The following is a 17,378-nucleotide window of genomic DNA, read 5'->3' on the forward strand; positions in this document are numbered from 1 at the left end:
TTTAATGTCCTTAGTCAATTTATAATGTCAGTGAAAGACCTGCCTAATGGAAATTGTGATGCTCCTGTTTCAGGATGGCTTAGAAGAGCCCTGGCTGGTTTGGCTCAGTGGATAGAGGTCGGCCTGCAGACTGAAGGGTCCCGGGTTCGATTCCGGTCAAGGGCACATGCCCAGGTTGCGGGCTCAGTCCCCAGTAGGGGGCAGGCAGGAGGCAGCCGATCAACGATTCTCTCTCATCATTGATGTTTCTATCTTTTTCTCCCTCTCCCTCTCTGAAATCAATAATAATAATAATAAAAAAAGATGGCTTAGAAGAAAAGTGGCCTCAAGTTCTTGGTACACTGCCTCTTTTCTTGCCTTAACAGAGTGCTGGTTTATGTTCATCACAGTATCACAATATAGGCTGGTTTACAAGTAAAGGAGCAGCAGTGATGTGGGTACTAAAATGTGTAAGCTGGTCCAAGCATATGTCATTTAGTTCAGAAACACCTTCTTAAGAGAGCCTGTCTGTGATTCAGTTCCTGTGTGGTATGTAATATGGTAAATTGCCCTTACTAGATTTTCAGGCCCAGATGGCATATTTACAGCTTTCTGTTGAGTACTTGAATATGTTACTTCCCATGACATTTGGCTTCTGCTAGATTGTTCGTTTTTCAGATGACTCCTTCTTTTCTTACTAGTGTGAACTCCTCTTCCACCTTCAGTGCCTTTCTTTAAACTTTAGGAATAGGTCTGTCTACTGTGGCATTTTCTTCTCATCCACATTCTCTTGAAAGTACTTATTTTAGATCTGTTTTCCTGTGATGTGGGGTGTTTAGCCTCAGAGGGAACTTTGTGTTTCCAGGATTCATTTCCCGTGAAGAAATGACCTCAGCTGCTGGGTCACTTTTATTTTGTTTACAAAGAAATGTTTCACTACTTTTGATATTACATTGAATTCATGGCAATAATTGGATTAAGCCTGTGCCAGATGAACTCAACTTTTATATCGCTGCCAACGAAAGTCTAGATTTCATCTTCTGCATTAGATGCTAGTATGATGATACCTATGGCTTGGAGATAGGAAGCATTTTTCAACTTGATCAGGCTCCTCAAGAATATGTTTTGATTGACTCTTAAGTTGCATTGTTCCCTGGGTCTAGTAATGAGTTGGGTGTTTAGGAATAGCAAAGTAACTCCTTTAAGTATGAGAGTATGTTAAACAGGGAAGAACAAAATAATACAAAGTGCTTGGTACAGGGCAAGGGACATCGAAATTACTTCTCAGATTAACAGAGTTCTAGAAACATAACCAAAATATGGCTGGAACTGCTTAAGCTGCTTAATTCTTCCTTTGACTACCTCACGAGCTAAGATTATTAGTTTATATTAGTATTAATATTGATATTTTTGAGACCTCTTAAAAACCATTGTTGATTCTCAGCGTTTACTATATTCCCCATTTATTCCTAATCTTGTTGCTTTTGTATGTGTTCATTCATTTGTAGAATATAAATGGCATTCGCACAGAGGAGGCGGCTGCCGTGACAAAGGGGCCATCTGCCAACCCTGACTCCGAATGGGAGGGCCCCAAGCATTCAGTAGTTCCTAGTAAGAGCCAAATGACCACCCCCGCGGAGTCTCCACAAAGCTTTGACTTTGGCTCCCTCTCCATAAGCAGCAAGGAAACAGAAGAGAAGGAGCAGGGGGCTGCTGGCCATGTTGATATTAAGGAAATGCCAAGAGGCCCAAGTGGGGAATGTATAGGAGTGGAGGAACAGGCCAGTGCCTTAAAGTTCTCAGTATCACCAGCTTCCTCTCAGCTGCAACTTGGTGAAAAAAAGGCAGAGAGTAGTGAAGAACATGTTACACCAGGAGAGCCACTTGGAAAGCAAAATGGATCATTTCCTGACTCTTGTGTGGGTAACCAGTTCCCCACCCTCATTCGAAGTTTCCAGGTAGTAACTGATTTAATGATGCAGGTCTAATGACTCACTTTGGGAGAGGGCCAGAATCTGTTCTGTAGAGGAGGTGGAGGTGGTGGTGGTGGTGATGGTGATGGTGATGAGGGTAGTAGTCTGTCTGCTTTTCTCAAAATCACAGAATAAAATTGAAGCCCTTGATGACTATAAAGAAATTTAGTCAGAGGAATTAACTCCATGAAATGCTTTCTCCCATGATGCTTTAACAAGACTCTTGAGGGTAAACTCCAGCTGTTTGCCTTTATGAAGCTGGTGTGTGTTTCTCTTTTCTTTGCTCAAGTGTGGGCAATGTAAAGAGATGAATTTCCGAGACTTATATGATGAGGAGCCAACAGTGTTCTGAGACCATGCTCAAAAAATTCAAATACTCCTAATTAGAAGGGGTAACTGATTTTATTATGAGATTTCAGGCTCCCAAAATTCATTTATATATTGCAGCCACACTGTACAGCCCACCACTCCCACTGACCCCACTCACAGGGGCTTCCATGATCATAGGCACTAATCTCCTATGCTAGGGTGGGTGGCCACATAACTGAATCACAATCAAATGGTGGTTGTAGGGTGATTTATAGTCTTGGGGCAGGTGAACTGATGGACAAGAAGCCTTTGATATTCCACTAATGTTCATTCTTCTGAAATTCTGAGATTAATCACCAGGTGGTGGTACAAGTGATTATTTTCTTTCCGGTTTTCCAAATATTGTTTTTTCTCAATCACTTCAAAGAGAATGTCTGACATTGATTTGAAAGAAGTTAATGAATTCCAGGGTAATGCATTGCAATGCCACTGCTATTTCATATACCACTTGAACTTAGTGGAGGAAATGTGGCTGATTTTTTTTAATGGTATGGTCACAAGGACAACAAAAGTGACTGCTATTTGGCAGATAGTTTTATTTTCAAATTCTGAAGGTCAGTCTGAAGTGTTTTATATCACCAGCCATAATTGCCTGATCTTATAGCTTTCCATTAAGCATATGAAAGTGATTGCAGTAATGCTGTTCTTTAATATCCCTCATGATTTGACACCTTGTCAGAGCTACTTTGGAGTAGTGTCCAAGTCTTGGGCAGAGATTAAGCTAGCCTTTTGCTTGATTAGAGCTATCACTTTGATCAGATCAATGTCAGAAGATTAATTCCCCACAGCCTTCAGAAAATTCCGGTAACTGTGTCTTTACTGCTTCACAGCCTCCCCTGGTGAAGACTCAGACCGTCACCATCTCAGACACGGCCAATGCTGTGAAAAGTGAGATCCCAACCAAAGACGTCCCTATTGTCCACACTGAGACCAAGACCATCACCTACGAGGCTGCTCAGGTAGGACATGGTTTAATGTCTCAGATCAAAGGCTGGAGTAAACGCAGTAAATAACCTTTGTTCACATGTTTCTAATTATTTACTCCAGTTAACACTAGGCTTTTCTGGGGCCGTTCTTTTTAGAAGAGATCACTGATCTAAGAATGAACCGACATACTTTATAAAATCAAAATTGTCTTGGATCTGATTGCTTATATCCACCCTATTCACTTAGGGAAGGCAGTCTAGTGTTATGGTTAAGAACATGAGCTTTGGGTCAAACAAACCTGAGTTCAGGTCCTGGCTTCTCCACCTATGAACTTAAGCAAATAACAGAATATCTCTGAGCTTTGCTGCCCCGCCCCACCCCTTCCTCTAGTCCACATGATGTTAGTGCCTGCATCTACCTCATGACTTTGTTAGGAAGATTATATAAAGCATTGTACTGCATGGAATTGACTTGAGCACCATGCCTGAAAGCAGACATAAGTAACAGCTATCTATACTAATAAAAGAGAAACATGCAAATTGACCATCACTCCGCTACACCCACCAGCCAATCAGAGCGAGTATGCAAATTAACCCAACAAATATGGTGGTTAATTTGCATACATAGTCACAGAGTAAAGACTGAAGAGAGCATAGAAGGAAGAGGGAGGGAAAGCGGAAAGCGGGGCGGCAGCTGGAGGGAAAGCATTATTTCTTGAGCATTTATTTATTAGGCCAAAGCAGTGTACAGGTAAACACTGGCCATATCCTCCAGAACTCACATTTGATCAGGAGAGACAGGCAATAAAACAATAAATAAATATATAAATTTCAGACAGTAATAAGTGCTATAAATAAACTAAAATGAAGAGTTAGACAATCTGAGATAACATGAAAGGTTGCTACTTTGGGGCTGGAGTAGTCAGGGAAACCCTCTCTGAGGAGGTGACATTTTGGCCAAGGCTGCAGGATGACTAGCTGGATCACTTTAAACAAATCACTAACCTCTCTCAGCCTCTGGTTCCTCAGCTGTAAAATGGGACTATGCCTCCCATTGCAAGATCTGGGGGAGGATTACATGAAACAACGTCTGTAAAGTGCTTGGTGCGTTCACAGACATGTAATGTTAGAATGTGCCCCCTTCTCTTTCTTGTGGTCTAGAGCGTGGAATTTGAGTTGGGTAAATAATGAGAGGTCACTTGAAGTTTTTTAATAGTGGTGATAAAGTGGCATAATTAAAGCAACGATTTTAGAAGATGATTCCTTCCCCCCTCCCTCTCTCCCTCTCTTCTTCCCTTCCTCCCTCTTTGTCTCCCTCCCTCCCTCCTTCCCATCCTCTCTCTTTCCCTCACTCCCTTTCCCTCTCGCTCTAAAAATCCATTTAAAAAATAAAAAGGTTTAGCTCTCCTTGCATGCAAATTTATATTCATATAACAATTTATAAAGTACTTTTATTTCTGTAATCTCTTTTGACCTTCAAAACAATGCTATGGTGGAGGCAGAGCACTTACTACAGTATTACCTCTTATAAAGGGGAAAACTAAAACTCAGAGAAGTCAGAATAACTTGCTCAGTTATTTGAGCTGGGACCCAAACCTCAGTCTTCAGTCAAGAAGTTTCTTGCTTTAAGTCTTATTTCAAACGCTTATTAACTACAGAGCTGTGACCAATTACTTAACCTCGCTAGACTTCAGTTTTCTTAACTATATACAGTGAGTATAATAATAGGACCTACTTCAGATATTGAGAAGTGTAATTGAGATAACAGTTGCATTATGTGTTTGGCACGTAGTAGGAGTGCAGTAAGTAATAGTTAAGTCTGAATCTAAGGTAGATAAGAGAGTCTGGGCTGAAGAAAGTATCAGCGAACTAGCCAATAATATGCCCAGTATGATGCTGCCATATGTGTGAGACTTAGGTGACATGACCATGTTCCCTCTCTTTGTCTTGTCTAAATTCCTACTTGGAAGGGAACCCAGCGAGGGACTCTTCTCCTTCCTCCACCTGATCCTCACCCTTCCCCCCCAATATCTCCATAGAATGTAGTCCTTAATAAAATGTAGTCCTACTCATAAAAAGGTTGGAGGCCTCTGCTTATAATACAGCTGACTTGTATAAAGTGGCAAAGAAAGATAATGGCCTAACACATGTTTGCTTCAGGATTCTTTGTGAAAATAATTGCAATTCTCTAAATTCCTTTCTGAGCCAGTGCAATACCAGTACCAGGTATTTTAGATCATTATCATCTGAAAAGCATGTTGCTATAGGCAGCCTCTATCTTCCTAGTCTTGTTTGTTTCCATAATGATTGTGGGTTAATCAGCCGGTCTGAGTCTAAAGGCCCTAACTTTTCATCAAGTTGAGTTTGGCCCCTACCAACCATCCCTCTTCCTTTTTGCCAGTGTCATTTCTCAGCCTGATCATAATATGTTTGTCTTTCTCATAATGTGATGAGCTCCAGAGAAACAAGAAGTAGCCCAGCCCTTATTCTCCATATAGATGAACTGTATAGCTCAGCATTTTGAATACTTCTTTTTTTTTTTTTTAATCTAGAAAGAGAGGGAGGGAGGGAGGGAGAGGGAGAACAACATCGATGTGTTGTTCCACTTACTTATGCATTCATTGGTTACTTCTTGTATGTGCCCTGACCAGAGAGTGAACCTGCAACCTTGGCATATTGGGACGATGCTGTAACCAGCTGAGCTACCCGGCCAGGGCCTGAATACTTTTAAATCCCTCCTATAATAAGGAGGATCCATTTCAATAATAGAGTTGTTAGAAATGTCTTTGAGATAGTGTCTATATCTCCTTACACTTTGCCTTAAATGGACATTTCCTACCTCATTTGTTCCCATCTCCCATCTCCATCTTCAAAGAAGATAGCCTGAGATTCCTTGGCCTTTCCCAGACCTATCTGGAAAGCTCCCCCTATGATTCAGAACCTACCCATGCCTTAGCAACCAAGAGCTTACACCTGTCCTGTTTGGGTGCTGTGTATAAGGAGCTCCAGATTTGTAAAGAGGACAACTGGCACTCACTAGTTTTGAGTTTGGGGGCAAATCATTCCCTCTCTCAGCCTGAGTTTTCTTACCTGGGAGTATAAACCTCGGCCCTTTGGATTGTTTCATAGGGCTGTGTGAGCATCAGAAAAGATCGTGACGGTGCGCAGTTATTGTCACTCTTGTTGAACCTACGGCTGCACTCTGCCTCCTCTTTCTGATCCAGCCCTATTAGACCCAGTGCTAAGGGGAACTGGGCCCCTCCAACTTGTTTAGAGGGAGCCATGTTGGCAGCGTATTTTTTAAAATTTGATTTATTAAGAGATCACTGTAAAGGAATTGGGGGGTTTGATTTAGAAAGGACAGCTGAAGAGCAAAACTGCATCCTACAACATTTGCCCACAAGGCTTCCTTTGAGGCATATTGATGGGTTGTGCTTCCTTGCCCTCTGTAGACTGACGAGAGCAATGGGGACTTGGACCCAGGAGTCTTGCTGACAGCTCAGACCATCACCTCTGAGACCACCAGCAGCACCACCACAACTCAGATTACCAAGGTAACAGACCAGCCAGGACTTCCTTCTGGAATCCCGTGGTGTAGCAAGCTTGCTGCCTCTCTGCAGGAAGGACCCTGGTCCATAAACGAGGGTTTTCTGCTCCATCCCCTTTGAACCAAACTATGCCAAGTGTCCCAGGTGGAAAGGACCCGCTGCTTTCCCCAGGAATAAACCTACAGGGACCCTGAGAGTCCCCCACCTACTTAGCAGTCTCATAAAGTCACCTGTGGTTGTTCGCTTTTCACTTCTCTCCGATTAGTGAGTCTCTTATCTGGCGGTGGAGGTAAGTTTAATAAGTCAGTTTAAGGGCAAGTTTGTTGGTTTCCCAGCCAAAAAAATCAGAACTCAGGGTCCAACAAAGAATTTTTATGTCATGTCCAGGATCAGGGCCAGGGGAACTAGAGTTTGTATGCTGAAATATTGGAATTATTACCTAGTACAGTAGTGCTTATGGGGGCAAGAGGGACAACATATCTAACATTGGAACTGCTCTCAGGAAGTCAGGGACAACCCATGTTTGCTGTAGCACTGGAAGAAAATGCATTTTCTTATAAATAGGAAATCTAGATTTCTGACCAAGCTCTGTCATCAACACACGGATGACTGGAAGCCAGTTACTTAGCATACCTAGACCTTGGTTTTCTTCACGTGTCAAGTTGGGAAACCAAGCCACGCTGAGGGGATTATTTGAGGCCCTTCTGACATCAATAATATGAAAATGCCTTAAAGTACAGAACCCAATTTCAAGTTGTGTGAGACTTTTGGTCAGTCTTCTGATTTTTTTTTCCCTCCTGAAAATAGTCAAATAAAATATACAGTAATGAAGAAACAAAATACATCTATTACTCACTGAATTTCTGTGGTATTTATGAGAAAGAAAAAGGGGGAATAAACAACTAGAGAATTCTGACTTTCTGTTTAACTTACTGAAGATTTTAGCAAGCCAAGGGGATAGAGGTGTGTTCCTTTAGCAGGTTCAGCCTAGGTTTTGGACAAGTAGGTGAGAAGCTATTCTATCCAGTTCCCAGCAGCAGATTAAAATTTAGAGTGGAGCTTTCAGAATAATCTCTTGCTGTTTCTTTTTCTTTCTTTCTCCTTTGGTTTCAGACTGTCAAAGGTGGGATTTCAGAGACCCGGATTGAAAAGAGAATTGTGATCACAGGAGATGCTGATATTGACCATGATCAGGTGGGAATGCTGAGGAGACGCTGGGCATGGGAGGGGTCCTAGGCAGGAAGACTGATGGATGCAAAAGACACTTCTGCCAGCTTCACCTCCGAAGAGCCCCCTCGGCCTCCGTCGCTCTTGTGCAAGAAGAAAGTCACAGAGGCCTGTGGGTGGGGGCCGTAGACTGGGGAAGCAAGGAAGTGTAATAGGAAGAAATGGACTTTAGACTCCAAACAGCTGAGTTTAAATCCTAGATCTTAGCAAATCCTAGCTCTCAACTCCCTAGGCTTCTGCTGCTTCATGTATAAGATGGGCATTTTAGCATCTTCCTGCCAAGGTTGTAAGACTGAAGTGAGATACAGCATGTGTCACATGGTGTTCTAGGGACAGCAGGTGATATCAAAGCAAAAGGAAGGTATGACCTCTACCCTCAGGGCTGTCATAGCTGAGGAGGCAACTAGGGGGACATAGACCGGACTTGATTTCTGCCCTAGATCTGTCACTGACTTACTCTGTGACCTTGGGCGAATCACTTTACCTCTGATTTTTTTCCCTCTCCTAAAAGAGTACGCTGATCTAGATAATTTCTGGGCCTTTCTGAGAGCTAAATTCTATGTTTTTATGTTAATTAGGTGCTAATTGTGTGCTACAAGCAATTAGCAAATAATAAGGTCAGGATTGATGTTCCCAGTTCTCTGCCAGTGAGGTTAGAACTAATGCTGCAGAGAAGAGGGGGTGGAAGACTGCATGCAGACGCTTCTGGAATCATTGACAGGAGCGCTGGAGCAATGATGCCGTGGCCTCTGCTGACATGCTGAGTGCCTTAAACAACAGAAAACCTGAGCGGAGTGCTAGCTGTTCCCAGGATGGCAGGCTTGAGAATTACAGCTAAGAATGCTGGGCTCAGGGTCCCAGCAACAAGGCTGCTCACCCAAGTGAGAGGCCTTGCAGCCTGTCTGCCCCAGCTCAGTGGATCCTGCTGCATCACCAGCCTGCACCCCCTCCTCAGTCTCATGTGATCTGGGCCCCCACTCTGTGCTCGCTCAGTCTGCGCTGGACAGCGAGAGTGGCGGGCAGAGAAAGTGCATGGGGTTCAGGGTGAGATAGACCTGGGTTGAATCCTGACTCCATAGCTCACGGGTGTATGCCCTTGAGCAGATGATGTTACGTCTCTGAGATGTAGTTCCACTGTCTATGGAATAAAGATAATCGGAGGTTTTTTCAGGGCTGTTGTGACAAAGGGACGAGCTCACTTGATAGCTCAGAGATGCGCAGGGTCCCACGGTTCTCTAGGCACTGAGGGCCACATGAAAGGAGTAAGTGTGGTGCTCCCTGGATGGGTTGCGGGGAGCACTTTCAGGAGGCCTGTTCGGGAGAAGGTGTGTGATGCAGGCTTTCATGGAGAGGTAGGTGAAGGCCAGAGTAACCAGAGAGGGCTTGGGCTGGGCCTTGAAGCATGAGCAGATGAGTTGAGCAAAAAGAGGTCAAGGAGGGAGAGGATTAACAAAAAAAAAAAAAAAAAAAAAAGGAGACCAGAAGAGGATTTCCCTTCTTCCCCTGTTCCTCCATCTTAGAGATGGTTCTTTTAAAAATGTATTTATTGATTTTTAGGGGGGGTGGGGGAGGGAGAGAGAGAAACATCAATGTGAGAGAGAAACACCAGTTGCCTGCCTCCCACAAGCCCCCTACTGGGAATCAAGCCTGCAACCCCAGGCATGTGCTCTGACTGGGAATAACACTGGCAACCTTTTGGTGCACCGATGATGCTCATCCAACTGAGCCACACCAGCCAAGGCTTAGAGACGGTTCTTTTTAAAAATATATATATTTTTTATTGATTTTTAGACAGGGAAGAAGGGAGAGGGAGAGAGAGAGAAACATCAGTGCACGAGAGAAATGCCTATCAGCTGCCTCCTGCACACCCCCTACTGGGGATGGAGCCCGCAACCCTGGCATGTGCCCTGACCAGGAATCGAACCTGGGACCTCTTGGTTCATGGGTCGACAGTCAACCACTGAGCTACACCAGCCAGGCTTAGAGATGGTTCTGAAGAGCCTGGGACAAAAGTCAGCCGGTCAGATCTAGCTAGAGTCCTTTTTAGAGGGGGCACTTCTCTGAGAGGCTGAAGGCTCAGAGACTTGCAGCCCAAGGAGAGTAGTGGCGTCATTCCCTCTTCTCTCCCTCTGCTCCCCCTAGCTTACTGGAAATGAGCAAAACCCCTTCAGATGCTGAACCAGCCCCCATCTGAAACCTGTGTGGTAAAGAGGAAAGTCCAACGGACTCGAGTTAAAACGCCTGTTGCGTTACTTGCTAGCTGTGAAACATTAGGCGCCTTCACCCCTGAACCTCGGTTCCTTGTTTATAAAAGGGATGTGATGATTCCCCTCGTGCACTGGGTTGTTGTGAGATTAACTGTATGATAATAAGTAATATGGGGGGGGCAGTACATGGCATGGAACGAGGCCCTCCCGCTCTCCTTTCTTCTCCCTGCTGTAGCCAAAGCCACCTCTTCCTTTCGGTAGCACACGTCTTCCTTTTCCTCTCCCGTTCGGAACTTCCCAGCTACCGTTTGTTGGACACAGGTTTTGCTTTGTCCTTTAGACTCACTTCTGAGTGGATCTTCCCAGACCCCCCCCCCCCCCCACAGCAGGTGCAGCCTTCACCCCTGAAGTCCCTCTTGATCCCTTAAAGATGCTCTAACCCTCCCGGTCTTTGTGCCATTAGTCCAGGAGCCTCCCTGTGCAGGATAGAGTGGAGAAGGTCACTATCAGCTTGGCTTAGCCTAAATGCTGCCCTGGTGCTGCAGACAGGATTGAACTTGCCAGGAAAATGCTGTCCTGTGACCTTACTTCACCAGCCAAGCTGCTTTCTTCCTGATGGTGTCCTTTCTGTCCTCCTCAGGTCCTTGTGCAGGCCATCAAGGAGGCCAAGGAGCAGCACCCAGACATGTCAGTGACCAAGGTGGTCGTCCATCAGGAGACTGAGATCTCTGAGGAATGAGCTCAGGTAGGGACTGTTCTTGCTGTGGTGGAGGGGGCTCCCTCTCCCAGCCTCAGAGAGCACTGGCCGGAACCCTGGCCACACTGGGAGCCATCCCCACCCCCCCCCCCAGGCGTCCACCCTGGAGCTTGGTACAGTGAAGGCAGAGGAGAGGTTGACGAGGGCGACATAGGAGGTTATTAAGTATTTGGCTCCAACTAAAGCAGCTAGGTCTCCTGTGTCCTCCCGCCCTTAGCAGTGCCTGCAGTGATGGGTTGGAGGAGATACCCCAAATGTGGAAGCAAACCCCCACCCACCTCCTGAACCTTCACGCAGCCTCCTGCCTCTCCACCTTGCGCACCTCCCCATTCTCCTCTCTGCTGCTCTGCTCTCTGCTCTCACAGAGAAGAGCCAGAGAACAAAACCAGGCTGCCTGGAAACGGAGGGGTTGGGGCCAGGGAAGAAAGGACTGCAGTTCTCGCAGCAGACTAGAGAGTTGGAAGCAGGGTAGCTGCTTTTTGAGAGATGGGGATCCAGATAAATTCATGCCTAAAAGCAACTGACAAATGACTTGAAGCTGCTCTCCATCACCAGTCAGGACTGGGTCCTGTCAAACCGCTCAGGCCTTGATTATCACTTGTGGCCACAAGAACTTGGTGATGGGACTGGGTGAGGCTCCCTGCAGGGTTTATCAACTTTGCTTTTCTTTCCTGTAGGAATCACTTACCCCGACTCCCTGCCTGTCTCCCATCCAAGAGAAAACCAGAGAAATGATAAAGAAGCTAACCTGCAATAGTCAGACTTCAGACTTTCGAGGTTCTAAACCACCAGAAAATTCATTTTCTATTTGGAGTTTATACCAACAGTCTTTTAGACATCACTGACCTTTTGAATACCTTTTTCTATATTGTGATACTAGAACTGTTCAACTTTTCACTCTATGAACTCTTTTTAAAGAGCTTTTTGGTTTTTATGGGGTGGTTTGTAACCCCTTCAACCCAGCCTCTCCCCATTTATTTCCAACCCAGATCCTGCCAGGGTCCACAGAATTCTTCTGGAAAGCCTCCAAAGACTCTGTCCGCTGTGTCAGGGCCAAAGCCAGCTGCATGGGGCTGCCCTACTCTCCCCTAGTTTTATACCCTTTGGGTGACAGTAGAAACTTTAAAAACCAGCCCTTTCTCAGAGCCAATGATGTGACTTTACAAGAATGTCGGGCAGGGTGCTGCCCTGATCCAGACCAGGGAAGTGTCCCTGTCCCTTTGTGGAGGGTGGTTTGGGGGAGGCAGAGACCTCTGCTAAGAATGTGGTATTGCTTTTCCTTCCTCCCTCCTGTTCTTTCTTTTTGGAGATTCTTTAGATCAAAGATATAAGAAGTTGCTCAGCTCTGTCTGATACTGTGAATGTTTTAACAGATCCGTGGCCTTCACCTTCCTGCCCTCCGACCCCCTTTACCTCACCAGAAGCACTGGCTCTGCTAAGTACTCCCCCACCTCCCATCTCAGGAGAGCAAACTCACAGGAAAATAGGCACTTTGGGCCAGAAGCACTAATGGCACATTTCTAGTGGTGATTTGGGCAAAGAAAATGACTGAGGTTTTTGAAAGGTTTTCTAGTTCTGGGAATGTGCTCTGCACACGGGGGAATGGTGGGGTTCACCTTGGTCAGGTCCCGCTAAGAAGTATTTCCAGGTGACCACCCCGACCAGTGTGGCAGCTCTCAGAGCACAGGACCACACGTCAGGGGGCCCGCCCTTCCCTCAGCTCTGTCACCGACTCAGCGCACTTCTTGCTGCTCCCTTGTCTGTGAACTGGAGCAGATCTGTAACGCCCGTCCAGCACTGGGAAGTCACGATGGGGACAAGCTAGCAAGAGGGGTGTCCATCCAAGCCTCTTCCCCCCTCCTCCCTTCTGCTGACAGATCTTGAGGTTTGGCAATAGTTTGGATTTTTTCTTCCTGCAGTTGTGTGTGTGTGTGTGTGTGTGCGCATGAAGAAAAGCAGGCTCTGTCCAGGTAGGAAACGAAGAGGAGAGGGACTTGGCAGTTTCCCTAAAGTGACTCAGACACATCACAGCAACAACTCTCGCTGCAATTTTATTTTTATTTCACTGAGAAATAAAGACTTCCTCCAAGCCACCCGAGGTCTCTGCCACCCACCCACCCACCACGCTGGACCTGCATTTATAAGCTGAGGGCCCAGAGCCTGGCTGTCAGGGCATCTTCCTCTCCCTTCCCAGTCCCCACCCCCACCCCACCCCACCCCCATGTGTGCAGCAGGGCAGCCGAGGGTGAGGGGACAGCGGTCCCCTCCGCGCTGAGAATGGAGCCAGGGCTATGGCCTTACCAACACTGAGGATGCTCCTGGGAACTGTCTGCCAGGATCTCAGCCCCAGGCTGGTTGTTTTACAAATCTCTCTCAAATGTACTATTTTGGTGACAAAAATGAAGGAGCTTTGTAAAATTTTAAAAAATTATGAATCCTATCAAGTAGTTGTTTACATTTCTTGACAAAATAGGAACTATGGCAGCAGAATCAAATTGGCAAAATCCTTAGGTTAAATAGGCAATAATTAAGTCTGCTGTTTTGGCCTTTTGTAGTAAGAGAAGTGGCTGTAGTGTTTAGACGTGTTTGGTCATCTTGTACTGCATTTTTCAATAAACTTCAAAAAAAAAAAAAAAAGACTGAATCTGTGAGGATTGATCAACTTTTAAAGTTATCTTCCCCTCTTGCTAAAAAGTAAGTTACCCACATTGGCCAAAACGCAGCTTCAATATTGTATAAAAAGGTTTCTGAGAATTGGCAAATGCCTTTTGCCCAGTGGAGGGAGGTTTTGCAGCATAGACCAGGACAGGGAGAGAAGGGGGCTTCTCAGACCTGCTTGGGAGGGGCCCCCCTCAGCAGGAGGCACTGGCAGTCTGGAGCCCCGGTAGGATATACCCTGCATGGCTGAGGGAAGAAAGGGATTGAGGTGGTGGGAGTTAAAGGCTCAGTCCCCCTCCCAGATGGCAGTGAAGGGTCACAACTGTACCCTTTGCCCATCTTCCTGGAGGCCCAAACCCCATCACCAGTGCCACCTTGGAGGGAGCCTGTCCCAACCTGTAACATCGCAACCTACCTTCCAAGTCTTAGGGGTTCTTGCCCACCACTGGGGTTTGCCAAGACACCAGGTGCATCTCCCAATCGCCCTGGCCTGGACTTCCAGCCTCCTCAGGTACCTGTTCAGGGCTAAGGCCACTTTGGAGGCTAAAGGAATTCCTGAGGCCGAGTCATGCTGGTCTCGAGTTCACATTAAAACTTTCCAGCTTATTGAACCCTGTGCAGTTGGCATTTCTCTGCTGACATGCAAGTCAGGATGCCTTAGCAGCTGCTGGGGCCAGAGCATCCATTCCCCAGTCTGGGATGTGACAAGCACCTACTAGACGTTGGGACTCCTGGTCCTTTGACTATGGTCCATGCTGCAGCCTCCTAGGCTGCCCCCTGCTCCTCAAACCGGAGCCCCAAAGCCCCCTCCTCCTCCCAAATTGGTATAACCCTCCAGACTGAGGCGGTCCAGCCGGGGCCAGCTTCGGTGAGCACAGTCCCGAGCTGCGGGTGCCCCAAGCAGGAGTTCTCCGAGGCCCAGATCCAGAGACTTGGAGTGTTCGATGCAGGAACCCGAGGGCTGCACAGTGATAATCACATGGCCAGTCTGGGTCCGGGGACCCCAAGGTGGGGGCAGCCCCGGGCCCTTCAGCGGGTAACTGTTAAGCAGGGCAGGCAACCCCAAGCGAGGATTAGCAGGTTCTGAACGCAGACTCCGCACTGAGGGGACAGGTGAGGTACCCCGACGCGGGGACAAGTCCCAACTCTCTGGTTCCACACAGCCGGGAGTTCTGGGGCCGGGGCTGGGAAGGAGGGCGCAGTCCCAGCCAGGGCCGTCGGGGGGCCGGAGCGCCTGAGCCCGCAGCACGTCTTGGCGAAGCCGTTTTGTCTCCAGGTCGCGGTTCTCATAGAGCAGCGTGTTGGCGCAGATGAACACGAACAGGCCGACGCCCATGACCACGGGCCCGAGGAGCCGCATCCGCTCGTGTGGGCCGTGCCCCCGGCCGGCCCCGCGACCCTCGCGCCGCAGCTCGCTCACGGGGGGCGCACTGGCATTGGCAGCTCGGGGCCCTGGGGCTCCGGCGCGGTGCGGCCAGTAGCCGGCCACTGCGATGCCCATGCCCACCAGGACCACGAGCGCTCCCAGCGCCGCGAACGCCCCCGACGGCGAGCGCAACCGCAGCCGCGCCCGCACCCGCAGAGGCTCGGGAGGGGAGCGCGGGCGCCGGCGGCGGCCCAGGCGGCGGCCCAGGCGTGAGACGCGGCCCTCGGGGCTCCTCCGCACCTCCCCGCGGTCTCCGGGACTCCCGGCCGTCATCTCGCCGTCGTCCGGGCGCTCTGTGGAGAGAAGCGGGAGGCAGGGGCTGAGCCGACGGGCCTAGGGTCGGAGCGCCAGGTCGGGGACACAGATCCGGGAGGGAAGTCGGGCTGCCTCGCCAAGGACGCTTGGAGATCCCTGGCGGCCACCCCCGGATTTTCCCGGGCTGCCAGGCGGGGAGCCGCCCCCACTCCGGTTTTCCGCAGCGGAGCTCGGAGCCAGGGCCGCGCGGCAGAAGCCCGAGTTGGCCGAGCCTGCGGGCGGAGAGGAGGGAGGGGGCGCCGGCTGTTCCTTGGCGCATCCTCGGCTGCGGAGCTCTGGCCGCCCGCCGACCCGTCTTCGCCGACCCGCGGGCCCCGGGCTCGGGAGGTGTGGGAGCCCGGCAGCGGCTTCTCCAGTGTAAGTCCCGCCCCGGCCGACCTCACCCCCGCACGTGGCTGCACCGTAGTAAAGCGGGGAGCGGGGGGGAGGGGACCGCCCGGGTCCGCGGAGTCGCTCGCGGGCCCCACTTCCCCACACTGCGCTTCACATACCGCAGCGTGGGAAGGAGCGGGTGTCGCTGGCTCCTGCCGCCTCCTGCCCGCCCCCTCCGCCTTCAGGACCTCAGTCAGCATTGGAGCTGCAGCAGGAGAGACTTGAGCAAGACTCGGGGAAGACCGCTCTAACCCCGACCAGCGCAGACTTGGCCCAGGATTTCTTTCAATTCCGCGCCGAAGAGGCCGCCCCTCCCCCAGGAACCAGGCTGCGGCGGGCAGGAGGCAGGGGCTGCGGGCCGGACTCGGCCTTGTCCGGGACTCCCTGCTGGCTCTCCCCTCAGCCCCGACAAGGCTGTTCCCGGGTTGCAGCGTTTCCAATTCGGGCTCCTCCGGATGAATCATCCCCCTTTCCCGCCGCCTGGCCTCCTTTCCGGCCTCCTCCGCCCGAGGCCTCCGTGGCCCGCGTCCCGGCCGGTGCAGCACCGCCCTGGCGCCTCGGGCCGCCCCAGGGTCCGGGACGCCAGCTGAAGCCCCTCCCGGCTGCTGGTCCGGCCCGGCCTGCGGCCTGGGGACTGGATCCGGGCTGGGGCGGGGCAGGAGCAACGGGCTGCGTGTGGTATGGCCCCCACGGAAGGGAGGGTGCGGGAAGAAATGGGGCCCCCGCCCAGGGCGCCCCGGGACCGCAGGAGAGGAGGGTTAGGACCTCGCGGTCCAGTGGTGCGTCCTCACATCCCCAATCTGGTTTCCGAACAGCCCCAGCGCTGGAACCCGCCCCAAGGCCCCAGGGCGGAGGCCTGGCTACCCTACCCACTCCCCATCCGCACCCCGAAGCCCAAAGCAGGACGCCCCTCCCTGCCCCCAAAGGAGAACTGGAAGTCCCGGGCCCAGCACCGAGGAGCAGCATCTGCCGCGTCCACAGCCTGATTTTCACAGATGGCAACTGCGGCCGAGGGGAGCCTGCCCGGGTCACACCGCCCAAGGCGGGGGCTCCACCGGCCCTGCCGGGCCCCGGACCCAGCTCAGAGCCGGGCACCGCTCGGTGCAGCCACGGAGCGTCCCGGCAGGAGGCGAGGCCCGGCACCCGTTTGTGCATGAGCGGGAGGCCCTCTCCCAGCCCCAGCCCGAGAGTGACCACCCCGCCCAAGTCAATCCCAACTCGGGGCGGGTTACCTCTGAGCCCCCGCGTCCCCGAGGGGGAGAATCAGGGTGCAGGGAGATGGGGGCACGCTCCGAGACCCCGGGCTCTGGGGGGCGTGGGTCGGCGCTGGGAGCTCAGAGAGGCCAGAACTTGGACGTCCAGTCCGAAGGTCCCGGGTCTCGGGAAGTTCTCGGGACTCCGAAATCCCGCCTCCGCCTCGTCCATACTTCGGCCGGGAGAAGGGGAGGACCCGGCTCCGACACCCTCCCGGGCCTTTCCGGAGCGAGGAGCCAAACAAAAAGTTGGGAAAGTGAGGGACAAACCCCGGGACCCTAGTTTTGCTTACCTGGCGCCGCCGCGCCCGCGTGGGTCCGGGTCCGAGTCCGCGCGCCGGGGCTCGAGGCTCTGCCGCGGTCTCCAC

The 17,378-nt window shown here is 50.3% G+C and overlaps 2 protein-coding genes across 21 annotated transcripts in view; one reads left to right on the plus strand and one right to left on the minus strand.

Moving 5' to 3' along the window:
- The window catches only part of EPB41 (erythrocyte membrane protein band 4.1), a 158,405-nt gene extending 144,797 nt beyond the window's left edge, over nt 1–13,608 (plus strand). For 18 of the 19 annotated variants that reach the window (XM_080658239.1, XM_080658241.1, XM_080658242.1 and 15 more), the window contains 5 exons: nt 3,152–3,280; nt 6,700–6,801; nt 7,909–7,989; nt 10,870–10,974; nt 11,664–13,608. In XM_080658239.1, coding sequence (XP_080514365.1) covers nt 3,152–3,280; nt 6,700–6,801; nt 7,909–7,989; nt 10,870–10,968 — 411 coding nt within the window. In that variant the 3' untranslated portion in view covers nt 10,969–10,974; nt 11,664–13,608. Of the gene's footprint in view, nt 1–1,487; nt 1,938–3,151; nt 3,281–6,699; nt 6,802–7,908; nt 7,990–10,869; nt 10,975–11,663 lie in introns of all 19 variants that reach the window. The other variant, XM_080658244.1, reaches the window with a different exon arrangement.
- TMEM200B (transmembrane protein 200B) lies at nt 13,592–17,377 on the minus strand. 2 transcript variants are annotated; one of them, XM_080658252.1, is made up of 2 exons: nt 17,304–17,377; nt 13,592–15,363 (listed from the first exon to the last, which is right to left on the minus strand). In XM_080658252.1, the coding sequence occupies exon 2, from the start codon at nt 15,341–15,343 to the stop codon at nt 14,429–14,431; it is 915 nt and encodes a 304-aa protein (XP_080514378.1). In that variant the 5' UTR covers nt 15,344–15,363; nt 17,304–17,377; the 3' UTR covers nt 13,592–14,428. The 2 variants fall into 2 exon arrangements, with proteins under 2 accessions (XP_080514378.1, XP_080514379.1); XM_080658253.1 differs by lacking the exon at nt 17,304–17,377 and adding an exon at nt 15,877–16,000.
- Nucleotide 17,378: the final 1 nt, after the last annotated feature.

This window comes from Plecotus auritus, assembly GCF_963455305.1.
Source record: "Plecotus auritus genome assembly, chromosome: 2".
Taxonomy (NCBI): Eukaryota; Metazoa; Chordata; class Mammalia; order Chiroptera; family Vespertilionidae; genus Plecotus; species Plecotus auritus.

What these genes read in the sequence shown, in the direction of transcription:
- TMEM200B (XM_080658252.1), bottom strand. Translation starts at nt 15,343, where the DNA reads ATGACGGCCGGGAGTCCCGGAGACCGCGGGGAGGTGCGGAGGAGCCCC.